The sequence below is a fragment of the Artemia sp. Qi Xiang Cuo genome, chromosome 5, assembly GCF_049724085.1.
Source record: "Artemia sp. Qi Xiang Cuo chromosome 5, ASM4972408v1, whole genome shotgun sequence".
Classification (NCBI taxonomy): domain Eukaryota; kingdom Metazoa; phylum Arthropoda; class Branchiopoda; order Anostraca; family Artemiidae; genus Artemia; species Artemia sp. Qi Xiang Cuo.
The window spans coordinates 81,987,820-82,009,565 of NC_142798.1; the positions used below are offsets into that span (position 1 = coordinate 81,987,820).

A 21,746-nucleotide genomic window follows, 5' to 3' on the forward strand; every position below is an offset into this window, starting at 1 on the left:
GAGTGCATGTTAGTTTGTGTGTGTATATAAGTTTTTGTTTGTGTTATTTTTTTCTGGTTTTTGTAAGTTGTCATGTGTGTGTAATTGTTCGTGTGTGTGTGTGAGCTTGTGTGTGTGTGTGTCATTTTCTGTGGGCGTGTAAGTTTGTGTGTGCATGTATGGTGACCGGGGGAGGACCTTTGGGGCCCAGGGAGGGCGTTTGGGGATCCAGAGGCCCTTGAGGATTGAGTGGTCTTTTGGGAGCCCGGGGGACCTTTGTGGACCGGGGAGGGCCCTTGGGAGCCCGGTGGTCTTTTGGGAGCCCTGTGGGCCTTTGGAGGTCCGGGGGGGGGGGCAGTTGGGGGCCGGGGGGACATTGGGGGACCGGTGAAGGGCCTTTGGAACCCCGTTGGTCCTTGGGGAGCTCGCTGGGGCTTGGGGGGGCCCGGGGAGGGCCTTTGTGCCACAGGGAGGGCTTTTGGGGGACTGGGGGACGTTTGGGGACCGGGGTGGCCCTTTGGGGCTCGGTTAGGGCATGTTTGGGGTGTGGGGGCCCTGTGGGCCCCCGTTGGGCGTTGGGGTGTCGGGGGGCCATTGGGGGGCCGGGGGACGGCCGGGGGGGGCGGGGGGGGCCAGGGGGGCGCCTGGGGCACCGTGGGGGACGGAGGGTGGGTCTTTGGCCGCGGGGGGTGGGCGTTGGGGGGGCCCGGGGTGGGCCTTTGGGGGTCTGGGTGGGCCTTTGGGGGCTCCGGAGGCCCTTTGAGACCTTGGGGGAGCCTGTGGGGGGCGGGGGGCGGGCCTTGGGGGCACAGGGAGGGCCTTTGGGGCACAGGGAGGGCCTTTGGGGCACAGGGAGGGCCTGTGGGGCACAGGGAGGGCAGTTGTGGGCGGGGGGGACATTTGGGGACCGGTGGAGGGCCTTTGGGATCCCGTTGGTCCTTCGGGAGCTCGATGGGCCTTTGGGGGGCCCGGGGATGGCCTTTGGAGGTCTGGGTGGGCCTTTGGGGGTCTGGGTGGGCCTTGGAGGACCGGGGGCTTCCTTCGGGGTTGGGGTGGGGTATGAGAAGCCTTTGGGGTTGGGGTAGAGGACCTCACAACACTGTTAAAATACAACTTGTGTATTATAACGACCACACTCAAAACCTCTTACAAAATCTCTTCAAAAATCACCTTTTAAAATGTCTCTAGATGTTTAGCCGAAATAGTTCCATAAAATAGCTAAAAAGGTTTCGCCAAAATTAACCCTAAACGGAATTTCGGCATGTTCCTTTTGTTTGGCATCTCTGCGCCAATGCATTTCAAATTATTTGGAAACCTTTTCGCGCGCTAAGATCAATACGTCTGCTCGGAAACGATTCTCTTGTTAGAAACAACAAATTAATTTCCCTCTCGTGAATCAATTCTCTATAGAACAACAAATTAATTCCCCTTTTGTGCCAATCAATCAATCATGACATCATGTGTGATCTAACTGTTTCTCGGTGACAATTCTCTTTGGAAATGCAAGGAAATTAATTAACTTGACGTCATCTGTCAAACATTAATTAACTGTTTCCCGGAACCTCATAACATTTGGCTTGGAAACAACAACAACAAATACTGTTTCCCAGAAACTCGTAACATCTGGCTCAAACAGGAAGGAAGTGTCATTAACTTTGCTTCGAACGACAACAACATTGACCCCATTAACCACGTGTTCTCCCTAATGACTCTGTTCAAAACAACAACAAAATTGACCTTGGCATTTTGCCTCGGAAACAATAACAACAACATTGACATTCGCTGAGGGCGTGCCAAAAACACACCTGGAGAAAGAGGTCATTTACCGATTACGCAATCATTCTCCCTAATGACTCTATGCCCATATATGGACTCCTGTCTGGAGATATTATGGCATCTCTACTGTCTTGAGGGCTATATGGGGAGGGTTGTCATCCTCAACGGCAGAATTTTCAGAACTTTCAAACTACGTTGAAAAAACGCCCATATCAAAATATTGATCAGAAATGTTTCGGGGAAATGATGGGCATGGGGCGGGGGTGATTCACCCTCCAATTACTTTTGACTATTAAAAATTACAATAGCCCAATCCAATAACCCAATTTTTGAAGTTTTTATGACAAAGCTTTCTATAAAAAGAGTATATGCCCGCAGGGCATACCTTACAATCTTAGCCCTGATGGCTGTAGAAGGGTTTTCATACTCAAAAAAATAATTCTCGGAATCTTCAACTACGTTCAACCAAATGAACATTTCAAAGTGTTGATCGGAAGTGTTTGGAGAAAGGATGGGCGTGAGGGGCATTCGCCCTCCAAACACTTTTGACTATTGATAAGGGCAATAGCCCTCTCGATTCTCAATTGAATTAGCCCTGTTGAAGGTCCTACGACAACGCTTTCTATAAAAACCTTATATGACCCAAGGGCATAAATTACAACCCTTGCCCCGAGGGCTGTGGGGGGGGGTTTTCATCTTCAAAGACCAAATTTCCAGAACTTTAAACTACGCTGAACAAAAAGGATATCTAAAAATTTTTATTGGATGTGTTTGGGGAAATGGTGGCCGTGACAGGGGTTTTGTTACCCTTCAATCACTTTCGACTAATCAAAAGAGCACTAGCCCTCCCAATTTCCAATCGAATGAACCCTTTTTTAAGTTTCTACACTCCTCTTTCTGTAAAAACCTTATATATTCCCAGGGCATAATTTATAACCCTCAACCTTAGGTCTGTGTGGGGGGGGGGGGGGAGGATGGGTGGTAATTCTTAAATGCCCCCCCCCCCGATATGTCTGTATACTTCCCAGTCAAAAATACTATACGTAAACAATGGGTAAATTTAATAACTTAGAGGCATCTCCCCATGGACTGTGGGTGGTGATTTTACCTCTAAAGACATAGTTATTGTATTTTTTAACCATACTGAACGAAATGGCTTTCTAAATATTTTGATCCAATAACTTCGGGGAAAATAGGCCTCGAATGGGGAACAGTTACTCTCCAATTTGTTTGGTCTTTTAAGAAGGGCACAAGAACTTTTAATTTTCGTTTGAATGCACTCTCTCCCGATCTTCTAGGATAATTACTTTGATGCGATCACCCCTGGGAAAAAAACAACAACACCAACAAAACAAAAACAAATAAACGTGCATCTTTCTTCTTTATCTTTCTTCTGGCAAAAATTGCAAAATTCCACATTTTTGTATAGTCTTTTTATGTATCTATTGAAATCAAAATCCTATTTCTTAGAGTTTCGGTTACTATTGAGCCGAATCACTCCTTATTTACAGTTCGTTACCACCACAGTAGACAGAATATAGCAGTATGATCATTCTCTATCTCTCCCATTATAAAAACCCGGACAGGGGTGCGAGTGGAAAGAAACAGGCTAAACAAGCTAAGGCAGAAAGAAGTGGGAGGAGCTTTTTGTTCACGATGACCAGAAATGATCTGTGATAAGCTTACTGGTATATTCAGAAATAGGCTAAACAAGCTAAGGCAGAAAGAAGTGGGAGGAGCTTTTTGTTCACGATGACCAGAAATGATCTGCGATAAGCTTACTGTCTATAAACTGTGGTTACCACGAACTATTTGATTTTTTCCACCTGGGCTTGTGACAATCATTTTCTACAAATAAATGTTGTCTTATCTTAAACTAACTTATGCTGGTTTTGTCCGTCAGCATTTTGTTCCTATATGGGCCAAAAATTCATTTTTTAAGTAATATGTATAGTGCTGCGGAGCCAGTTGCTGCCATTTTGAAACACCGAGCCAAGTTTCTAAGGTCCTTAGATCTATCTATTAGCCTAAATTTGGCAATTAGCTCTTGAGTTGCTGTTCATTTTAATAGCTATTTGTTGTTAATTGATTGTTTTCATGTGTCGTGTGAATTCCTTGCATTAGTGTCATTTTTTTCTTGTTTCTATTATTTCTCTGTTTCTCCATTCATGCATTTTGTATGTACTTTTTTTTACTGGGTTAATAAAATTATTATTATTATTTGACAAACTAAGTTTTGTATCTTGCAGATTTTTTCTTTTACTTTTGCATCTGAGTATAAGGAGGGCATTGAATAAGTTTTGTAAATTAGGAATAAATAATAAAGTTATTCAGTCAACTGAAAAATATCGGCAAGCCGTTTTGTTGACTTTTGAAGTTAAAATCCTTATATTATCATATTTCATTAGGTAGATGCAAATTGGGTTGTTAATAAAATTGTTTATAATTAAAATATGTTACTTACAAACTTTATCTCCACTGCAGCTGAGTGGTTAGGGCACTAGACTTGAGATCTTGAGAACAGGAGGATTGAGTCTTGATATCATTAGTTCTTCGGTTTGGAACGGGGGTCAACGGTGTTACTTGTTAAGATAGGCCAAGTTTGACCAAGCTCTAAATGAGTACTTGGATAATTCTAGGGGAGGGGAACTGATGAAGCGTCAGAGGGTTTGCCCTCAACCTAGTATTGCACTCCAGGCCGAAGATAGTGAATCATTAGATCGGTATCTGCGCAAGGTTGACCATTGATCAGCATCGGAAAAAGTTTAAGTTTATTAAATACTAAAAGATCCTGAGACGTTTGGGCTTTGATTCTAGCTAAAATAAGTTTGTGTTTCACTAAGAGCAACAATAAACGAAGCTAGTTGATAAATTCTTTTAGTAAGTATAAAATAAGCATCAATATAATACCTTAACGTCCAGCTTCCAAACAAGAAATGCAGCAACAAGCCAAAAAATATGTCCAACGAGGAAAATCAAAGAGTAATCTCTATACCCTGAAATACATAATTTATCTTGTATGCAGCTTTACAAACAACTTTCAACTTACATTTAACAGATCGACCGTCCTCACCCTTACGGCATTTTTTGCTACACTGATAATGCGCAATGCAAAAGCTTGGTGGCAGAAATATGGCATGCTTATGGACCGACTGTTCATTCCTATTATTTAGTAACATACTCCCTGCTTTTTGGACAGCTCGTTGTTAAGCTTCCGTATAAGCTTACGCCTCAACTGAATCAGTTTCACAAGTCTACTGAACGATTACATATTAGTTTCTTGGCTTGTCCTAATCCGCAAGACATTTGATAAATTGGTAAGTTATGACAAGAAGTTAAGATTCCCCTTCTATTGCAACCTTTAAGAATTGATCAGACACTGTAATTTTATTTTCTTACTTTAGGCTATTCTTTTAGTATAAATTATCACGTAGTTTTGTTTTATTTACTCGCAGAAGATACTTATCCCAATGAATTTAGAGACGATGCTGAATAGGAATTTGTTTCTCTTTTTCAGTTTTTTCTCTTTTTCAGGTATTTGTCTCATTATTCAGTCTATTCATATTTCTATATTTCCATCTATAAATTTATCAGTTTCTTCGACCACGCTGCCTTTCCGTTTACGATTAAAGTGAAATGAAAATAAGTGAATTAAAGTGAATTAACTAAACAAAGAGTAGTACTCCTACTCTGCTGTCAAAGATATATCATCCCCGGTTTCAAAGACATGCCCTCCCTTTTCAATTGAATTTCTACGGCATGCCCTCTGACGTCACGGTATCCCCGTTTCTAGGCGACATTCCAGCCCTTAGAAAGATTTCAAAGGTTAGATGACACACCCTTTTGTTTATCTATGACAAGCCCCGGTTTCTGTGACATGCCCTCCCCGGTTTCTGCAACATGCCCTCCGTTTTCTCTTAGAATTCCTGTGACATGCCCTATGATATCACGTGACACAGCTGTACAATGCGGTCAGCTGTTTCTAGGAGACGGCTGGCAAAATTTAAAGGATTTCAGTTTTATACAATACGATTCTTGGGAATATGGTCCGTATAATACACAAGTTTTAATAGCCTCCTAATCCCTCACCCCTGTTTCTGACGCATGCTCTCTGACATCACAGTGCACATCTCCGTTTCAAACGTATGTTACACCACGCGACACACCCTCGCCATCAAAGGGTCAGATAAGTGGAGCTACCGACCCCTCGCACCTGCACAGTGCAGTTACCGGTTCTATTAAAGGGAACACAGTTGGCAAGACTCCATGACACACCCCTCAGGACTCTAATGACGTCATAGGACTTACCCCATTTCAAACGGAAATGTCTAATATGCTTGACGCAATTTTGCGTAACCCTACCACAGGAAATCATGGGGGAATCCCCGCTTGTAACGTAACGACATGCGAAAACGCACAAAGCGTATTTTCCTTCATTAACTTTATGGCGGCCCACACTTTACGTAATGATTGCGAATCCCTCACTGCCAGATAATACCATTTTGACATTTTTCGCCGAAAAGCCTTTCTTTTCGGCGTTTCATTTTTCGCTCGAAACACCTTTCATTTTTTCTAGAGTTCTTGACCCCGCTAGGACTCGCATGGTCATTCTCATCCAGTGGTACTGCGCCCCAAGAAATTCGTCCATGAAACCTTTGGCAATATTTTGTATCTTGAGCCATATTCTAAAAATAAACTATTGCACAACACCTGAGGTTTCCCATTTTTTGGCAGTCTCTAGAACGGCGTGTTTAATGCCAAATTTACGCACTCCGGAGGGTAATTGCATTCAAGATATTAATAAAGGGGATACGTGTCTTACTCGTCCCAAACAATAAATCTTAAAACCACAGACAATGGAAATTAAAACAAATTGAAGCAATAAAACATAAAAAAGACAGCTAAAAAGACTACACAAAAAGATGAAAATCTCATATTATACTATACGCCAAAAAAAAAGAACCATCTATTATAGAAAACTAGGGGCTTCTAGCCTGAACCCCCCCCCCGAGACTAGGAGAGAGGGGGAACAATATTAGATGCAATTTAAACCATATTAAAAGCTTTTAAGGAAATACCCCTTTTTCATTTAGATAAATTCATGGTTATTTCACAATATTTTCAGGCTCACATCTAGTAGCCTTCATTTCAGAGGATGGATTGATAACAGATGTAGTTTTTAGGTGTTATTTCACCTTTAAAAGGATAAAGGATAACATGCCTAATTTAAGGAAAGACGAGGGGGGAGGACTCCAGGGGAGGGGAACCGTTTTCTTCGTCACCAGCTCAACACTGTTTTACTTTTTTTTATCGTTACGCAAAGCGCTAATTTTCATGCGTACATTTATGGTTATCCTGCCTCCCCCTCCCCTCCACAAAGGTACCGACCTGTCCCATGGTCACCTCCATGGAAGTGTTCAGTCCCCCCCCCCCCCGAGCGGTTTCTTTTAGCCCAGGGTACATTTTTCACTAAAATATCAAAACACGCAAAGTATGGGAAATTCTATTTCGGGAGATTCTTGAACCTGCCCACCCCTTGCACTGTGGGGGAGTTTGGTCTGTGTTCACTCTTTTTCGGGGACAGAATCCGGCCTTTCTACGCGCAATGGGGGAGTTTGGTCTGTGTCTACTTATTCCTGGGACGGAATCCTGGCTTCGGCTAGGTGATAAAAGACTCTAAGAACGGTCTCGCTCAAGATAATTTAAAGGTAGTAATAGGGAAATTATCGTTGAGTTTCTACGGCAACTCTCTAACGTCAGAGCAACCCTGTTTCTAGCGCTCAGCTAGCAAGATTCGTGAACTGGCAAAACTATTGATACATTGTATTTCTGGAAGACCCCTGGATTTCCCATGATGAGGTCTAATATGATTAACGCAACCGTATCTCACAAACAAGACTAACAGGACCCCATGGACACGCACACACAGGGCACACACATGCGTATTGCGTACTAACGGCGATGTATATCTTAAAAACAGATACCTAATGGGAGAGCTTGGAAAATCTTCATGCAAGAAGGGCAGATGTCCAAACCGATAAAAAGTATACTTATGGTCCAGAGCAGAATGGTGCTACAATGCTGTTTTCACATTAGCACCAGCTCTCCACAAGACATCCCCAACCCTTTTTTCCTCTACTAGTGTTTGATACTCTAAGTATTTTTGCCCACAGTACCACACTATAACTATTCTAAGACATCCATCTGTCATCGCCACCAGCTCCCAACAAAACACTTTTCAAACATTTCTTGTTAAAAATTTTATTTCAAGTCATTCATTCGGGTTTTCGCGAGTAATTCGTCCCACAGTACCACACTATAACTAATCTAAGACACCCCTCTGTCATCACCTCATCTTCCCAAAAACATTTTTCAGACATTTCTCACTAAAAACCTTATTTCAACTCATTCATTTGGGTTTTTCGCCAGCGATTCGTGCCACAGTACCACACTACAACTACTGAGATGGGGCGATGAAAAAGGGCTATCTTATTGTAGTTATAGTGTGGTGCCGTGGGCCAAATTGCTCGTGAAAAACCCGAATGAATTACTTGAAATAAAATTTTTAACAAAGAATATCTGAAAAATGTTTTTTGGGGGATGGGTGATGGCAGCAAGGTGTCAGAGTAGTTATGGTGCTGTACTTCGGCACGAATTTCTTGCGAAAAGAAACCGAATGAATGAGTTGAAATAAAATTTTTAACGAGAAATTTCTGAAAAGCGTTTTGTTGGGAGAAGCGGGCGATGACATTGGAGTGTTTTATAGTAGATATAGTTCTGTACTTAGCAGATATAGAACTATATATTATAGTTATGTGCTTGCAAAAACCCAAATGATTGAGTTGAAATAAAAATTTTAGCGGGAAATGTCTGAAAAGTGTTTTGTTGGGAGATAAGGCGATGAGAGATGTGTGTCTTAGAGTAGTTATAATGTGATACTTCGGACCGAAATGTTCGTGAAAATCGGAATTAATGACTTGAAATAACATTTTTAACAAGAAATGTCTGAAAAATGTTTTTTTTTTGGGGGGGGGGGGGGGATCGATAACAGACGGATGTTTTAGAGTGTTTTTAGTGCTGTACAGTGGCACGAATTGGTTGCGAAAACCCGAATGAGTGGGTTGAAATAAAATTTTTAACGAGAAAGTGTCTGAAAAGTGTTTTTGGGGAGATAGGGCGATGACACGGGGTGTCTTAGAGTAGTTATAGTGTGGTACTGTGGGCCGAATTGTTCGCAAAAACCCGAATGAATGACTTGAAATAAAATTTTTAACGAGAAATGTCTGAAAAGTATTTTGTGGGGAGATGGGTCGATGACAGAGGGAGTAGGATGCTAATATTGAATTCTATGGCATTATGTTCCTTCCTATGCTATTCTATGGCATTATGTTCCTTGGTACCTTTCTAGAGCGTGACCTTATGAATTCTATGGCATTATGTTCCTTGGTACCTTTTCAGAGCATGGCCTTGTGCATTCTATGGCATTATTTCCCTTCCTATGCTATTCTATGGCATTATGTTCCTTGGTACCTTTCCAGATCATGGCCTTATAGATTCTATGGCATTATGTTCCTTCCTATGCTATTCTAAGGGTTTATGTTCCTTCCTATGCTATTCTAAGGGTTTATGTTCCTTCCTATGCTATTCTAAGGGTTTATGTTCCTTCCTATGTTGTTCTAGGAGCTTATGTTCCTTCTTATGCTATTCTAAGGGTTTATATTCCTTCCAATGCTATTCTATGGGACCTCTACACGTGATTAAATACGTTTTGAAACGACATGCTATTTGGGGACACTATGTTCCTTCCAATGCTATTTGGGGACACTATATTCCTTCCAATGCTATTTGCGGGCACTATATTCCTTCCTATGCTATTCCTTTAGCTTTTGTTACTTCCTATGCTATTCTAAGGGTTTAAGTTCCTCCCCGTGATTTACTCCTCTCTATCTCTATCCCAGTCAATTTGTTCTTGTTGCTAGCTCAGTTTCATTGTGGCAGTGAGAGTGTCAACACATGAAAAAATGTTCCATACACATCCGCTATGCATGTACACACTGAGCAGCTGGTCATCATGTGAGAATTGTACAATGATTGATGAGTATGATGAAAAGTCTAGATTATGCAACCCGTGTAAATTGCATAGAGGATATGCTATACAAATTAAAGGTTGTAATTCCTGTCTTGAAGAGGTGTGTGACTCTCACCCTAGAGGACACCTACGCTCTAATTACCACTATGATAAATGTAATCAATGAGAGAATACATATCCTGGTATGATTGGAAAGAATCCTAAGCGTGATTTTAGTTTATTGCTAAGAGATTGGTATCGTCATGGTTTTAGATTGTTCTGGGAGGAGGAGCCGGGTCAGCGATTCAACTGTTGGAACAACAAAAGAATTTGGTTTCTACGTCATCGTTGTGAAGACAATGACTACTATGATTATAAGCCCACTGATTTTTATTTGGCTGTGACGGATTGTGATTCACCACTTGAGGACACTGTTCATGACATTGTTTCAAATAAGCAAATTGAAACATATGAATTCTATAAAATGAATGATACTAGTATCATTGACTATACAAAGAGATATGATAAGAGTGAAATTACACTCTGTTGTATAAATTGTAAGCCTGATAGTGCAGCACATCAGGATCAGTATGCTGTAAATTCGGATAATATAGCTAAATTATTTGTTATCGACAAATACCTAGTAGAAGATGAGATCTAAAGAGTATAAAAGTCACTTTTATCATGTATATACATTTTTTATTTATTAATAAAAAATATCACATACATTTTTAGAACATTTTGTTCGTAGGGCACTAAAATCAATATTAAACATACTTGTAAGTATATTTTCAACCAGAAAGTTGTTCAATCAATGAAAGTCAACGTAAATGTTGGGAAACTGCTTTTAGGTCCAGCCACGACATCTGAATATGAAAAAGAATATTGCATGAAAGCCACATGTCTTAGTCGATAAATCCTGTACTCTTTGTTGTTTTTGAATAATAGTTTTCCCACTGCTCTTAATAAAGTTGCTGATGCATGGAGTGTAGAATTTATACGAAAGGCCAAGAGGATAAAAAAATTCAATATTCTTTGCTGTTTGAAAGATGCATAGCCAATCGCCTGTCTTCAAAGTCGATGAACTGCTATTAAAATGATTAGGGTATTGTTAACACTTGGGACTTGTTCAATGAAGTTCGATGGTATGCAATAGGACTTGTACTGAGACATGTATTGATCCATATTAAATACGTTGATTATTTGGTTTGTGTTCATGGTGCTAGGTCTAGTAGAACACTGCCTTCGGGTGTGATCTCCCTATAGGTTTCAAATTGACTCAATGATATTAGCGTGATACTCTCAGTCAAAGCATCATCAAATGTGCACTCTAAATGTACATTCCCTGTTCGTACTATGCTCATATCCTGGGTCCCCGACAAGTCCAAAACAATTACATCATGATTTTTTGAAAACATTGAATCGGTTATTCCATTTTCAAATAGTTGGGAGTCATGATCTACGGATTGCATGGTCAACTCGTACAGAGTTCTATAGGATTTTTTTGTCAAATGATAGAGTGTACAGCGGAATACCATTCACTTTGCACACAAGGCTAGATAGACTGAAAAAATTAAAATCATGGGGGAATTCAGTCCAGGATCCAACGGCACTACCACTCTTCACAAAGGCCAAAGCCAATTTTGATGGGATTTCTCCATTGATAAATGATGAATCGGTATAGCTATGAGAACCGGTGACAATGTGACGTTGATTGGGGATCGTATGGGGGACAAGAAGTTTAATGTTGTTGCCATTGGTTCTTAGATTTTCCACAGCCAATGTAACAGAGCTCATAACCTGTTTTTTTCGGACGTGGAGAATTGGCGATGTGATAATGACATTTGAATCGGGTGCTACAGGAAGTGTTTTTCTCAAAATGAAATTCGATGGGGCTAGTTGCAACTTTATGTCAATCTTGACATTGGGAGGTAGCCTTTGGGATATGTTGAATATCTCATGATTTTATTTTCCAACCAGATGATACTCCTGAGTCACTGCAGTAGTCAACTCACCGTCAGTATCAACACCTGATCGATATTCATAGCCCAATGATTGTCCTCTCAACTCCTTGTATGTCTTTGCTGTCATCATCATAAATTGTATGTAGCTTGCATAGTTGGATAAGTTATTGCTAGTGCTCAGCAATGTCCCATTAATAAACACACTAATTTGTTTGAACAAATTGTATAGAATATAGTTTTCATAGGAGAGACCATCGGCAGCAGTTGTAGTTGTATTATCTGACTTTTTCTTCACCGCAACATTTAAATCAATAAATGTTGATGACAAAGCAATGAAATAGTCTTCATTGGAAAATATTTGAATGTGTATATTTTCCGAGACAGGTTGCTGGGGGTGAAATTGTTCATAGTAGCCATACTTGACACTAACATCAAAATTTTCAGAATTGAACAGATTTAATGAGGAACTGATTGATGGATGTGATTCCTTGTGGGGGAGATAAGTCATCTTAAGAGAAGAAATCCTTCTTTGATCTAACAATCTTTTTCTTTTTCTTCTTCTTCTTATTGGTCTTCGTTGTTTTATTTCTCAAAGTCCTTGTTGATGTCCTTCGCTTCCCGCCTGGGTAGAGACTGATGAGCGAATGAAGCGCACGGATCCTTTTCAATCCCTCCCCATTTTGCCGAGATTTTAATTGCTCAGCAACGGCTCTTGCTGAAGATCTAATATTTTCCTTAACACTCTCCTTGAAATTCTTCCCCGACCCCCAGTCCTTTAATGTTGAGGCAGCAAAATTTGATGCAGCAGGTACAAGATATTTTCTGGCAAGGGGTAGTGCAGAACGAAATAGCCTAGCAAACCAGCTACCAAGACCTTAGCCAGACATTGTAGTACGCCCCTTGTAGTAGTCCAATCCATTGCCTATTTGATGTGGACTCAGAGCACCAACATAGCAATCGATATCGGGACAGACAAATGGAATTCTTTTTTTTCATTTTAGGTGATTGTGGTGTCGCCGACAATGGGTCGAAAATGTCAAGTAATCACTGCTAAACCTTTTGTTATTGCTAGAGGATCACCCAATTCACTTCTTAGTGTTAACTGACAGAGTTCCAAATACGAAGTGTTTACAGGAACATACTGAAGATGCTTTATATTGTAGTGATGCACAAGTTCATGAGTTGTTTTTCGTTCAAGAACACGAAGGAGGAGTACATTTGAATTACCAACTCACGATGTTTCCACAAAGGATGTATAAAAAAAGAAACAAGTGTCCGAGGCAAAACAAAGTGGATAATCGGCAAAAATAACTTGATTCATCCTGTAAACAGTACCAGCGTTTTTCCCATTGACCTCGTCCTGTATACAGCCAAGAACGCTCCCTAAATCATATTTGAGAATAATCGTTTCGCTATCAACAATTAAAGTAACGTAAATCTCATCATTTTTAAATGAAAGATCCGAATAGAAGGAACCCTTCCCGTGATATTAGATTTTTCAATTGACTGTACGATACATATCTTTAGTGCCACCGTCTTCTATATATTTAAATTTTACATGTGGATATTCGCTAGATTTTAGTTCTTCAACCCACTCATAGTCGACAGAACGGGATCAATCGATTGGTATAACTTTCATGCTATACCAGCGACCTTTTCTCAGGATATTGTTTGTATTTCTCAGAATATAATCGACAAGAGCAACTTCATACGCACCGTCAAATTTGATGGCGGGGGAGAGTTTCGTCCAAAAATTATTTGTTTTATTCAAGTCGTTGTAGAGAGGATCGGAAACGTTGGACATAAAAGTTAAATAGAAATAGCTGTGTATTGTCAATATCTTCACACTGATCCAAATATCAAAATCAGAGTTGTATCCTAGCCATCGAACAAGTAACTGTTTCTTACCCCTTTGAGTACGAGTCTTTAATATCTTTTCAATTTGATAGATTTCACTATTATTTTTAACTTTTTGTAGTTCATAGACATAAAAGCCGCCGATAATCTCTTCATCTTTGTTATTGCGCAAACGATAAATTATGGGTTTAGTGTTTAGGTTTTTTGCCACCTTTAAAAGTTTTGTGGACCACAAGTAATTACCCTTTTCAAAAACATTAGTTTTTTATTAATTCGAACAGTATCACCAACATTAAATTTTTTCTTCTTGACACTCGTTTCATTAGAATATTGTTGAAGAAAGGTGTCAATTGTATCATGATCAGAATGATAAACTTCCTTTGGGGTTGAATTGGACAATGATCGATGAGGTCGTTGATTATAAATCAACATGATTTTATCTAAATCATGAATAAAAGCAGAGGTATTTTTCAATGTACAATATCTTGAAATTAAAAGTCGAATAGTTCTTATCAATCGTTTGGCCAATGCAGCCGTTATAGGGCTATGACTATGATAGAACAGTGTATTATATTTCGCTAGAACTTTCGCAACATGAGGATTAACAAATTCACTACCACGATCCGTTTGAATTTTTTTTATACGAATCCTGTTCGAGAATACTTTCAACGGCATGAGCAACTTCAACACCTCTCTTCGAGCGCAATGGAATTGCATATGCATAGCGACTAAAAACACTGATTGCAAGTAGAATATACTTTTACGGTGTATTGTGACGTCTTTGAATCTCATCTAGAGTTAAGAGATCTGCTTGCATTATATGCAATGGGAAAAAGGCTTTAGTTTTTCGATAATGATTAGCACGAAGCCTATGATTTCTATGCAGAGTGTAACTTGATTCATTTTGTAGACAGTCTTGTACACTTTTAGCGCTAAAACTATTTACTTTGGAAAGGGTGGAGGGGGAATCTCAACTCCCCACTTTGTCAATATTTTTTTAAGTACGTTTCAGAACTTCGACCCTTTTGAACTTAAACGTGTGGTCAACTGCTCGCTATTGTTTTATATGATAGTGGTTGGCTGTGATGGTGGTGACAATGATTGGGTACGTTTTCGCTGTTTTCTAGTTATCAATGGTGTACTGCTCCTCCTTTTTGTCAAGTTTCCACTAGGTATGCTAGTATTTTCCAAAATTGATTGAAAATCTTCTTCTTCTTCTTCATGTTCATATTTTAATGGTGTTGGTGCATGTTCATTCAATTTTTTTTAGAATTTGCCTATTGCTAATAATGCTTCTGGGCAAGTTTAATGTATTTAGAAAGTTGTAGAGATGAGAGTCAAATGATAATAGTCCCTTACGATTTGTAACCATATCATAGATTAACTCAAGTAGATTATAGCTCTTGCCCTGAATTATAATCACTTTCCCATTGCTATCAACTTAAATATGATTTTGACCACTTTCCATGAGATATGTTAGGAGTCGTTTACTTTGTTCACGATATGAGTGGGGCATTAGGTTTACAATTTTCGATACAATCAAATCCAATTCCTCCTTTTTCAATTGTGTTCCAGCAGCAGCAGCAGACTCTTGAGGACATGATTCTTTTTTCTGATCAATACCAGTGGCCTTCACGCGATAGGGTTTATGCTTGTCCACTCTGCGAAGTGTATCTTGAAGTAAAAGCAGTTTTTATCATCCTCAATATTCTCATAGTCAATGAATTTACTCAGATTGTTCTCAAAGTGGTCCACGGGTGATAGAGCGAGTTCTATTTGAGTCAATTTATAGGGTTTTACCCTTCTCTCTAAAGAAAACTGTTTACAAGTTCTGCAATTATTGGCGGTAAAAGTGTGAAAAAGCCACAGCCTACCTGAAGATGACATTTCCTTCTAAAATTCTTTCCTTTGTTTTTAGAGGCCAAAGTACGTACAATGGAACGATGTTGCTTTGCCTGTTTCTTAATTACTTCCGGCAGTTGAACATAGCCTTCAGTTAAACTTAAACAAAACTCAAATATGTGAATAGTCAATCCATTTTCAATACCGTGTTTAAACATGGCTTTCCTAAATGGGGGTTTTGAAGTCTTTAGAATTGAAAACAGACGTCTATTCTCATGTAGTTTTCTCAGTGTCATGATAGCAACAGATAGGTCTTTTTACTGTTCACGGGGAGATATACTATAATTTCATTGTCAAAAATATCTGTGACTACACGTAAATCCTCGGGTGTATTTTGATTAATATCCAATAAGATATAGCCGTAGGGTTTATTAGTTGCCTGATTGTACGCTGAGAGCAGAAATTTGGGAGTGCCTGGATAGATTTGTTTATTGAGAGTTATTAGTGAGATAGAATGACGAACAACTCTGTAGATGATGTAGTAGGTGCAGTTCAATGCGTGTAATTGCATACATTTTCTCTGATGAAAGAGATTGTATTGAACAAGAGGAACGAAAATTTGTTCAGGACGAGAGCGAACGGTGAACAATTGCAGCATTTCCTGGGACCATTGTTCAATAGATTCAGCCAGATCGTCAATAATCAACCAAGAGTTTGGTTCAACAATGTTGAAAACATCAAGTCCCTGTATGAATTTTATCTGCACCAATCCCGCCGTGCCAATCCCTTTTATTTTATCGTATGACTCCTGCCAAATAATGTAACAATAGTAGCTTTTTCGGCTTTTCCAGAATAATGTTTTCATAACTTTTAATTAATAGAGTTAAGACTTCGTTTTTTTCCGACGTTGGCGCCTAAAACATAGGCGACCAACATAGCGATTTAAACTTACATTTTGTTACTGCAATAGGTTTACCTGGACAGAAAATTTTAGACATTACTCGCATTTCTGTGAACTATTATCCCTATTACTACTACTCCGTTCGAGAATTATAAGAACAAAATCAATAAAGAATCATATTTCTTGTATTATAAACAGCACTTTACAGAAAACAAAGAAAAATACACTTTTTAAATTTATAATAAAAAAAAATGCACTAGCAAAAGCAATTTAATAACTATAATTTATTTATAAAAATACAACATTTAATGAAAAAAAATACACTTTGAATAATATCACTTTTTTTAATTTGAATGCAACATGTATATTTACAAAAGCACCAAAAAATCTGCTCTAAGTAAAAAAAATATAAATTTGGTAGTGGCTGCACGCCTCCGCTGGCGGCCGGCCGAGCATCCCCCCCCTTCGGGCCGCGAGTCCCCCCCCCCGCCCTGGGCCGAGAGCCCCCCCCACCGCGAGCCCCCCCCTCCCCCCCAAAGGTTTTTAGGAAATAATTTACAGGACTTTATTTAAACCGAGACTTTCCCTATGGGCAACACATTCGGCCCGGTCTGAATTAAATAGTGACCAAGCGGGAGGGTAGTCACAACGTCTTGACAAACCTAGATTTGTTTGGAAATAGTACTCTTGACAATTTTTTCTACAGTTGCATTGCAGTTTTAAGAGTCGATACAGAAAATTACCAACACGTTCGACCACCGGCTTTCATTTTTAGCAGTAAACATCCCATTCATGCCCACTATAAAATTTTTATCCCTATACGTAGCGAATGGGCAATCTTTTTCAACAATTCTTAATTTTTTCATCGTGTGTCTGTATAAATTACACCTTCGGAATTACAAACATACCACGGGAAATCATGTCGCTTCCCGTTTCTGATTTAAAAAATAAAAGCTGATTTGGCGCCCGACGTTTCAGTAGCTCTGGGTAAAAACCCCCCCAATTGGTGTAGTCCATCCGCGAGCTGATGATTTCACCGTGCGCCAAATCATTAAGTAGGTATGGGGTTTTTAATTTTAGCAGTAGAGAATCTGTGTCCCCGTAGCAGACCTCTACTTGCCCCTTCTCCGGCCACTGTACCCTAGCCACATTGTAGTAGAATTCCAACATGAGTGTTTTAGAGATCTCCAAGATTACACTGCCTGCAGCAATATTTTTATTAAGGACAATGCTTCTTTTTTTCCTATTCAATAGTACCAGGTCCAGGCCAATGATTGTGAAGGAAGTGTAATTTGGATCGGCAATAATTAAAGCACATTGTTTGGGATCGGTAACAACGTCACAACGATTCCTATTGCGAACACTCTCTCATATTTTACTAAATGTTGAAAACAAAATAAGCTTAAAAATATCTTCTTTCGCTTCTGTCTGCGCTTCAGAACGTTTCTTGACAAAAGTGTCAACAAACATTTTCAGATAGGGTTTTTGACTAAACTGGAGGGTTCTATGAACCTTTGTGACGTTGAAACCGTTGTTGCATATCCATTTTAAAGCCACATGATGTACAACAATATTTTTTTTTGACAGAAGGTCAGCAATAAGTTTTTGTTTTGAAGGTGACCAATGCAATCCGTCCACCTCGACTAAACGTCTGTTGCGGGGGCTCAAAGAGTCCCTAGTCACAGGTTTAATTGATGAATGGAAAAACAAAATCCTTTACTGAATCTTGAAGCTCAACTGGTATCTCCCCATCAATTTCAAAAACCATCCAACCGGCCTGTTCTCCTGAACACTGTCAATGTTTGGGAAATTGGGAGCTTGAGGGTCATTGAGCCATTTATAGTCATCGCAGGGTAGTGCATAATGGGACATGGCCGAGGGGTAGAGAGAATTCATATGAAGGAAAACTGCATCTGATTTTGTCCCCGTCTTCTCTCCAGTTGGATCAGTTTCCAAGATACGATCCCCGTGAAAAACATATCCACCCCTCATTGACCTCTCCATGAACAGGTGCTGATCGATGTCGGTGATCAGCCCGATTTTTTCCCCGCTAAGTTTTAGGATGAGGTCCATTACCAGATGAGGAAATGAAAAGTAATACCCTAAATCAAGATTAAATTCCCCATAGATTTTGTCCGTATTTTTACATATAATGTCTAACAGAGTTAACACATCGCTTCACAAATACAGCTTGCAGTAGTCAAACTCATTTTCACGACCTTTCTCTGCCCAAACTATCTTATCAAAACTTTATTCATCGGGGGTGCACCTACAATCGTGTAGAATGTCGTAAAACGATTCGATCGAGGGAATAGTTTCCTCGTTGAATCTCGACATGGAACAGTAATAATCATAAGGATATATTCCCTTAACCGTAAACAAATCATATAAATCATTCGGAAATTATTGCTTGACAAGGGGGAAAGCGTTGCAGCCGTCATCGTTTTTCTGCACTTGAATTAATTCGCTCAATGATTTAGGGAAAAAAATGTAAGAATCTAAAAAGCGAATTTCATTCGTCTACTCAATGTCGTCTTCAACATATCTCCACATAAATTCCAAAACAAGCAACTTTTCCGATGATTTAGGAATGATTTTGTAGGAAAAGCTTTCTATCACCCATGCATCATCCACTGTTCCATTTCTTTGAAAATGTACCATTGCTGGTAGGACATACTTCAGATCGTAGTTAGAGTTCTGTATAAAAACCGGAAGGAACTCTTGCTATTTAATTTTTAAATTACATGAATTGTTACCCCACCCACGAAAGATTCTTTGCCCCGGTGAATTAGGGTCAATAAGCTGATGGTGATTTCGGACTGCATCTTTTGGGGCAAGAGCACCCCTAAAAACCCTACAAACTTTCCCCTTTTCTAGTGCCAGTTGCTCCTTATCTGATAATGACATTGGGTAGTTGGTGTAACATAATCGTGAGTTTACACCATTTGTTGTTTTTATTAAAAACGCCAATAACTTCTCCATGCCACCCACTTCCTCCATAGTAAAAAAAAAACTCTTCCAACTGCATTTTATTGTTGGAATCATGACGGGCATGCGCATTGGAACACGCAACTAGTTTGAGTTCCTTGACTATATTTGGCCTTGATGGGTCTGATACCTCCACCAGTCTTGATTCACAGTCCAAAAATACTTTATCAACCTGTAGTAGGGAATTTTGCAAGTTTTTAAATTGTAAAGTATCTTTGCCTTCGGCCGGCATTTCTATTCTTTGATTGCCATAAATTTTGCAATATCTTATGTGATCTGTGAATGTTTGTTCAGATCTAAATGAGGAAAGGCACATGGGGCAATAGTGACTTTCTCCTTTGTTCTTTCCTTGGGATAAGAGTCGACTTATTGCCGTAACGGGTAAAAATGACCATAGGAATTTACATCTTTGGGGGGTTCATAGATGACTCAGACTCAATGTTCACCATTATCTACCATCGGTGTCCTAACTGAATATAAAACTCCTTTTTTAGTTGGTTTCTTTCCTCCCTTTACAAATTCTGTTTCATACTGGAGAACAACCACCCCCAACCCGAGAATTTCTTTTGCTTTTTCAAATATGGTTATTTTTTAAGGACACCGAAAACTTCCCCTCTAAACAATCAAAATTTACTTTAGGGAAATTGTCTTCACCGTCACATGGAATTCTTTGGAGATTTTTAATTGTTGACTCCTATTTCAATGTTTTATGGGCTGCTGCTAAAAATGCATATTTAAAGCATTGCAGCCCCGTGTCAAATTTGAAACTCTGAACTCCTTTGGTAGCCGACGAATCTGGGTGGCATTTTGTTTTTCTACCCACCCCTCTTAAACTAAAGTTTTTTTTTAAATCTACTGAGATTAAGATCCATGTGTTCAATGTATAAAATTGTGGACCAACTTCTCCTCTCGTTAAATGTGTCCAAAGTTGATGTTAATTTATAAACCCAATTGAAAAAGTTACCCTCGAATTCATTTAGACCAGGGTGAAAATTTTGGTTGCCAGTTGAAAAAATAAAATAAAAAATGTCGCCAGATGTCCCCTTTTGTAAATAAACTTTTTGATTTACCGATGCTTTAATCCCCCCTTGACCCCCCCCCCCCCCATTTCTGAATCTGAATCTCAATAAGTGCTTGAATTCGGTCGATGTATGTATGAAGAACATTTATAAGATCTGTTAAAATGACACCCCCGTCAACCAGGTTTTCCTCGGGGGGTTAAAATCTACCCTATGTGTTTGCAAGTGACCTAGAGCAGATTCCAACAAATTAAATTCACGTAGTTCCGGGGACGCGACGCTATTTTCATGTCCTGCACCTATTTGCACAGGACTCAATTCACTAATTATAAAGTCATCATCAAAAATGTCCCCGGAAACATTAGATCCAACAATTTGCATAAGGCTGTCCATTTCTTCAGTTGTAAATTGAAAATCCAGGGGGATACTAAATGACATACCTTCACTAACATCATCCGGCGAGAGGGGACAATTGCCTATGATATTTTGAAGTCCTGGGCCAGGGAAGGCAGTTGTTTCGTAGCTTCCCCCTGAAACTAAAAAATGACTGGATTGAGTTTTTTTTTCTTTGATGAAAGTTTTATCACAATTATAGCAAACTATTTATTTTTTTCTTAGTTGTATTTATCAAACAATTTTTTTTTCTCAATTGGATTTGTATTTATCAAACAAATGCATAATAAGATACAAATTTTTGCTTATACCATTATTTATAAAACAAGTGCATAATAAATTACAAATTTGGTTAATAGCACACACGCACACGTTCACACACAGAGACGACAGACACACAGAGACGACACACATACAGAGACGACACACACAGAGACACGGCTAATACACAGAGACAACACACACTCAGAGATGACACATACACGCACACACGCGCACACGCGCACACATACACATACGCACACACACGCACACATTCACACACACACACACACACACACACACACACACACTAACACACACACGCGTACACGCACACAAAAAAATTCACACGCAATCACGCACACACACACACGTACACGCTCACACACACACATGCTGACACACGCGCACAAACACACACGTACACGCTCACACACATACAAACATGCGCACACACGCACACACATCGCAACGTTTGAATAATAGCATTAAAATACGATAAAAAAAAATCAACTCAATAATTTTCTTGATAGCTCATTAAAAAAAATGACTCTTTTTTCCTACAAATCTAGCCATTCATAAAAAATAGCGATCAGACTAGAAGCAGATTCCTTTTCCTACAAATCTATCCGTTTAATGTTTTTTTTTTTTCTTAATTGGATTTGTATTTATATAACAAATGCATAATAAATTACAAA

At 39.4% G+C, this 21,746-nt stretch overlaps 2 protein-coding genes across 3 annotated transcripts in view; both read right to left on the bottom strand.

The window, feature by feature from the left end:
• LOC148952624 (major facilitator superfamily domain-containing protein 6-A-like) overlaps positions 1–21,746 on the bottom strand; it is a 747,865-nt gene that overhangs the window by 27,617 nt on the left and 698,502 nt on the right. The gene's annotated exons all lie outside the window — the stretch shown is intronic.
• The window catches only part of LOC148952625 (uncharacterized), a 184,708-nt gene that overhangs the window by 22,120 nt on the left and 140,842 nt on the right, over positions 1–21,746 (bottom strand). The window contains exon 5 of the mRNA XM_089088644.1: positions 4,666–4,751. Coding sequence (XP_088944770.1) covers positions 4,666–4,751 — 86 coding nt within the window. The remainder of the gene's footprint in view (positions 1–4,665; positions 4,752–21,746) is intronic.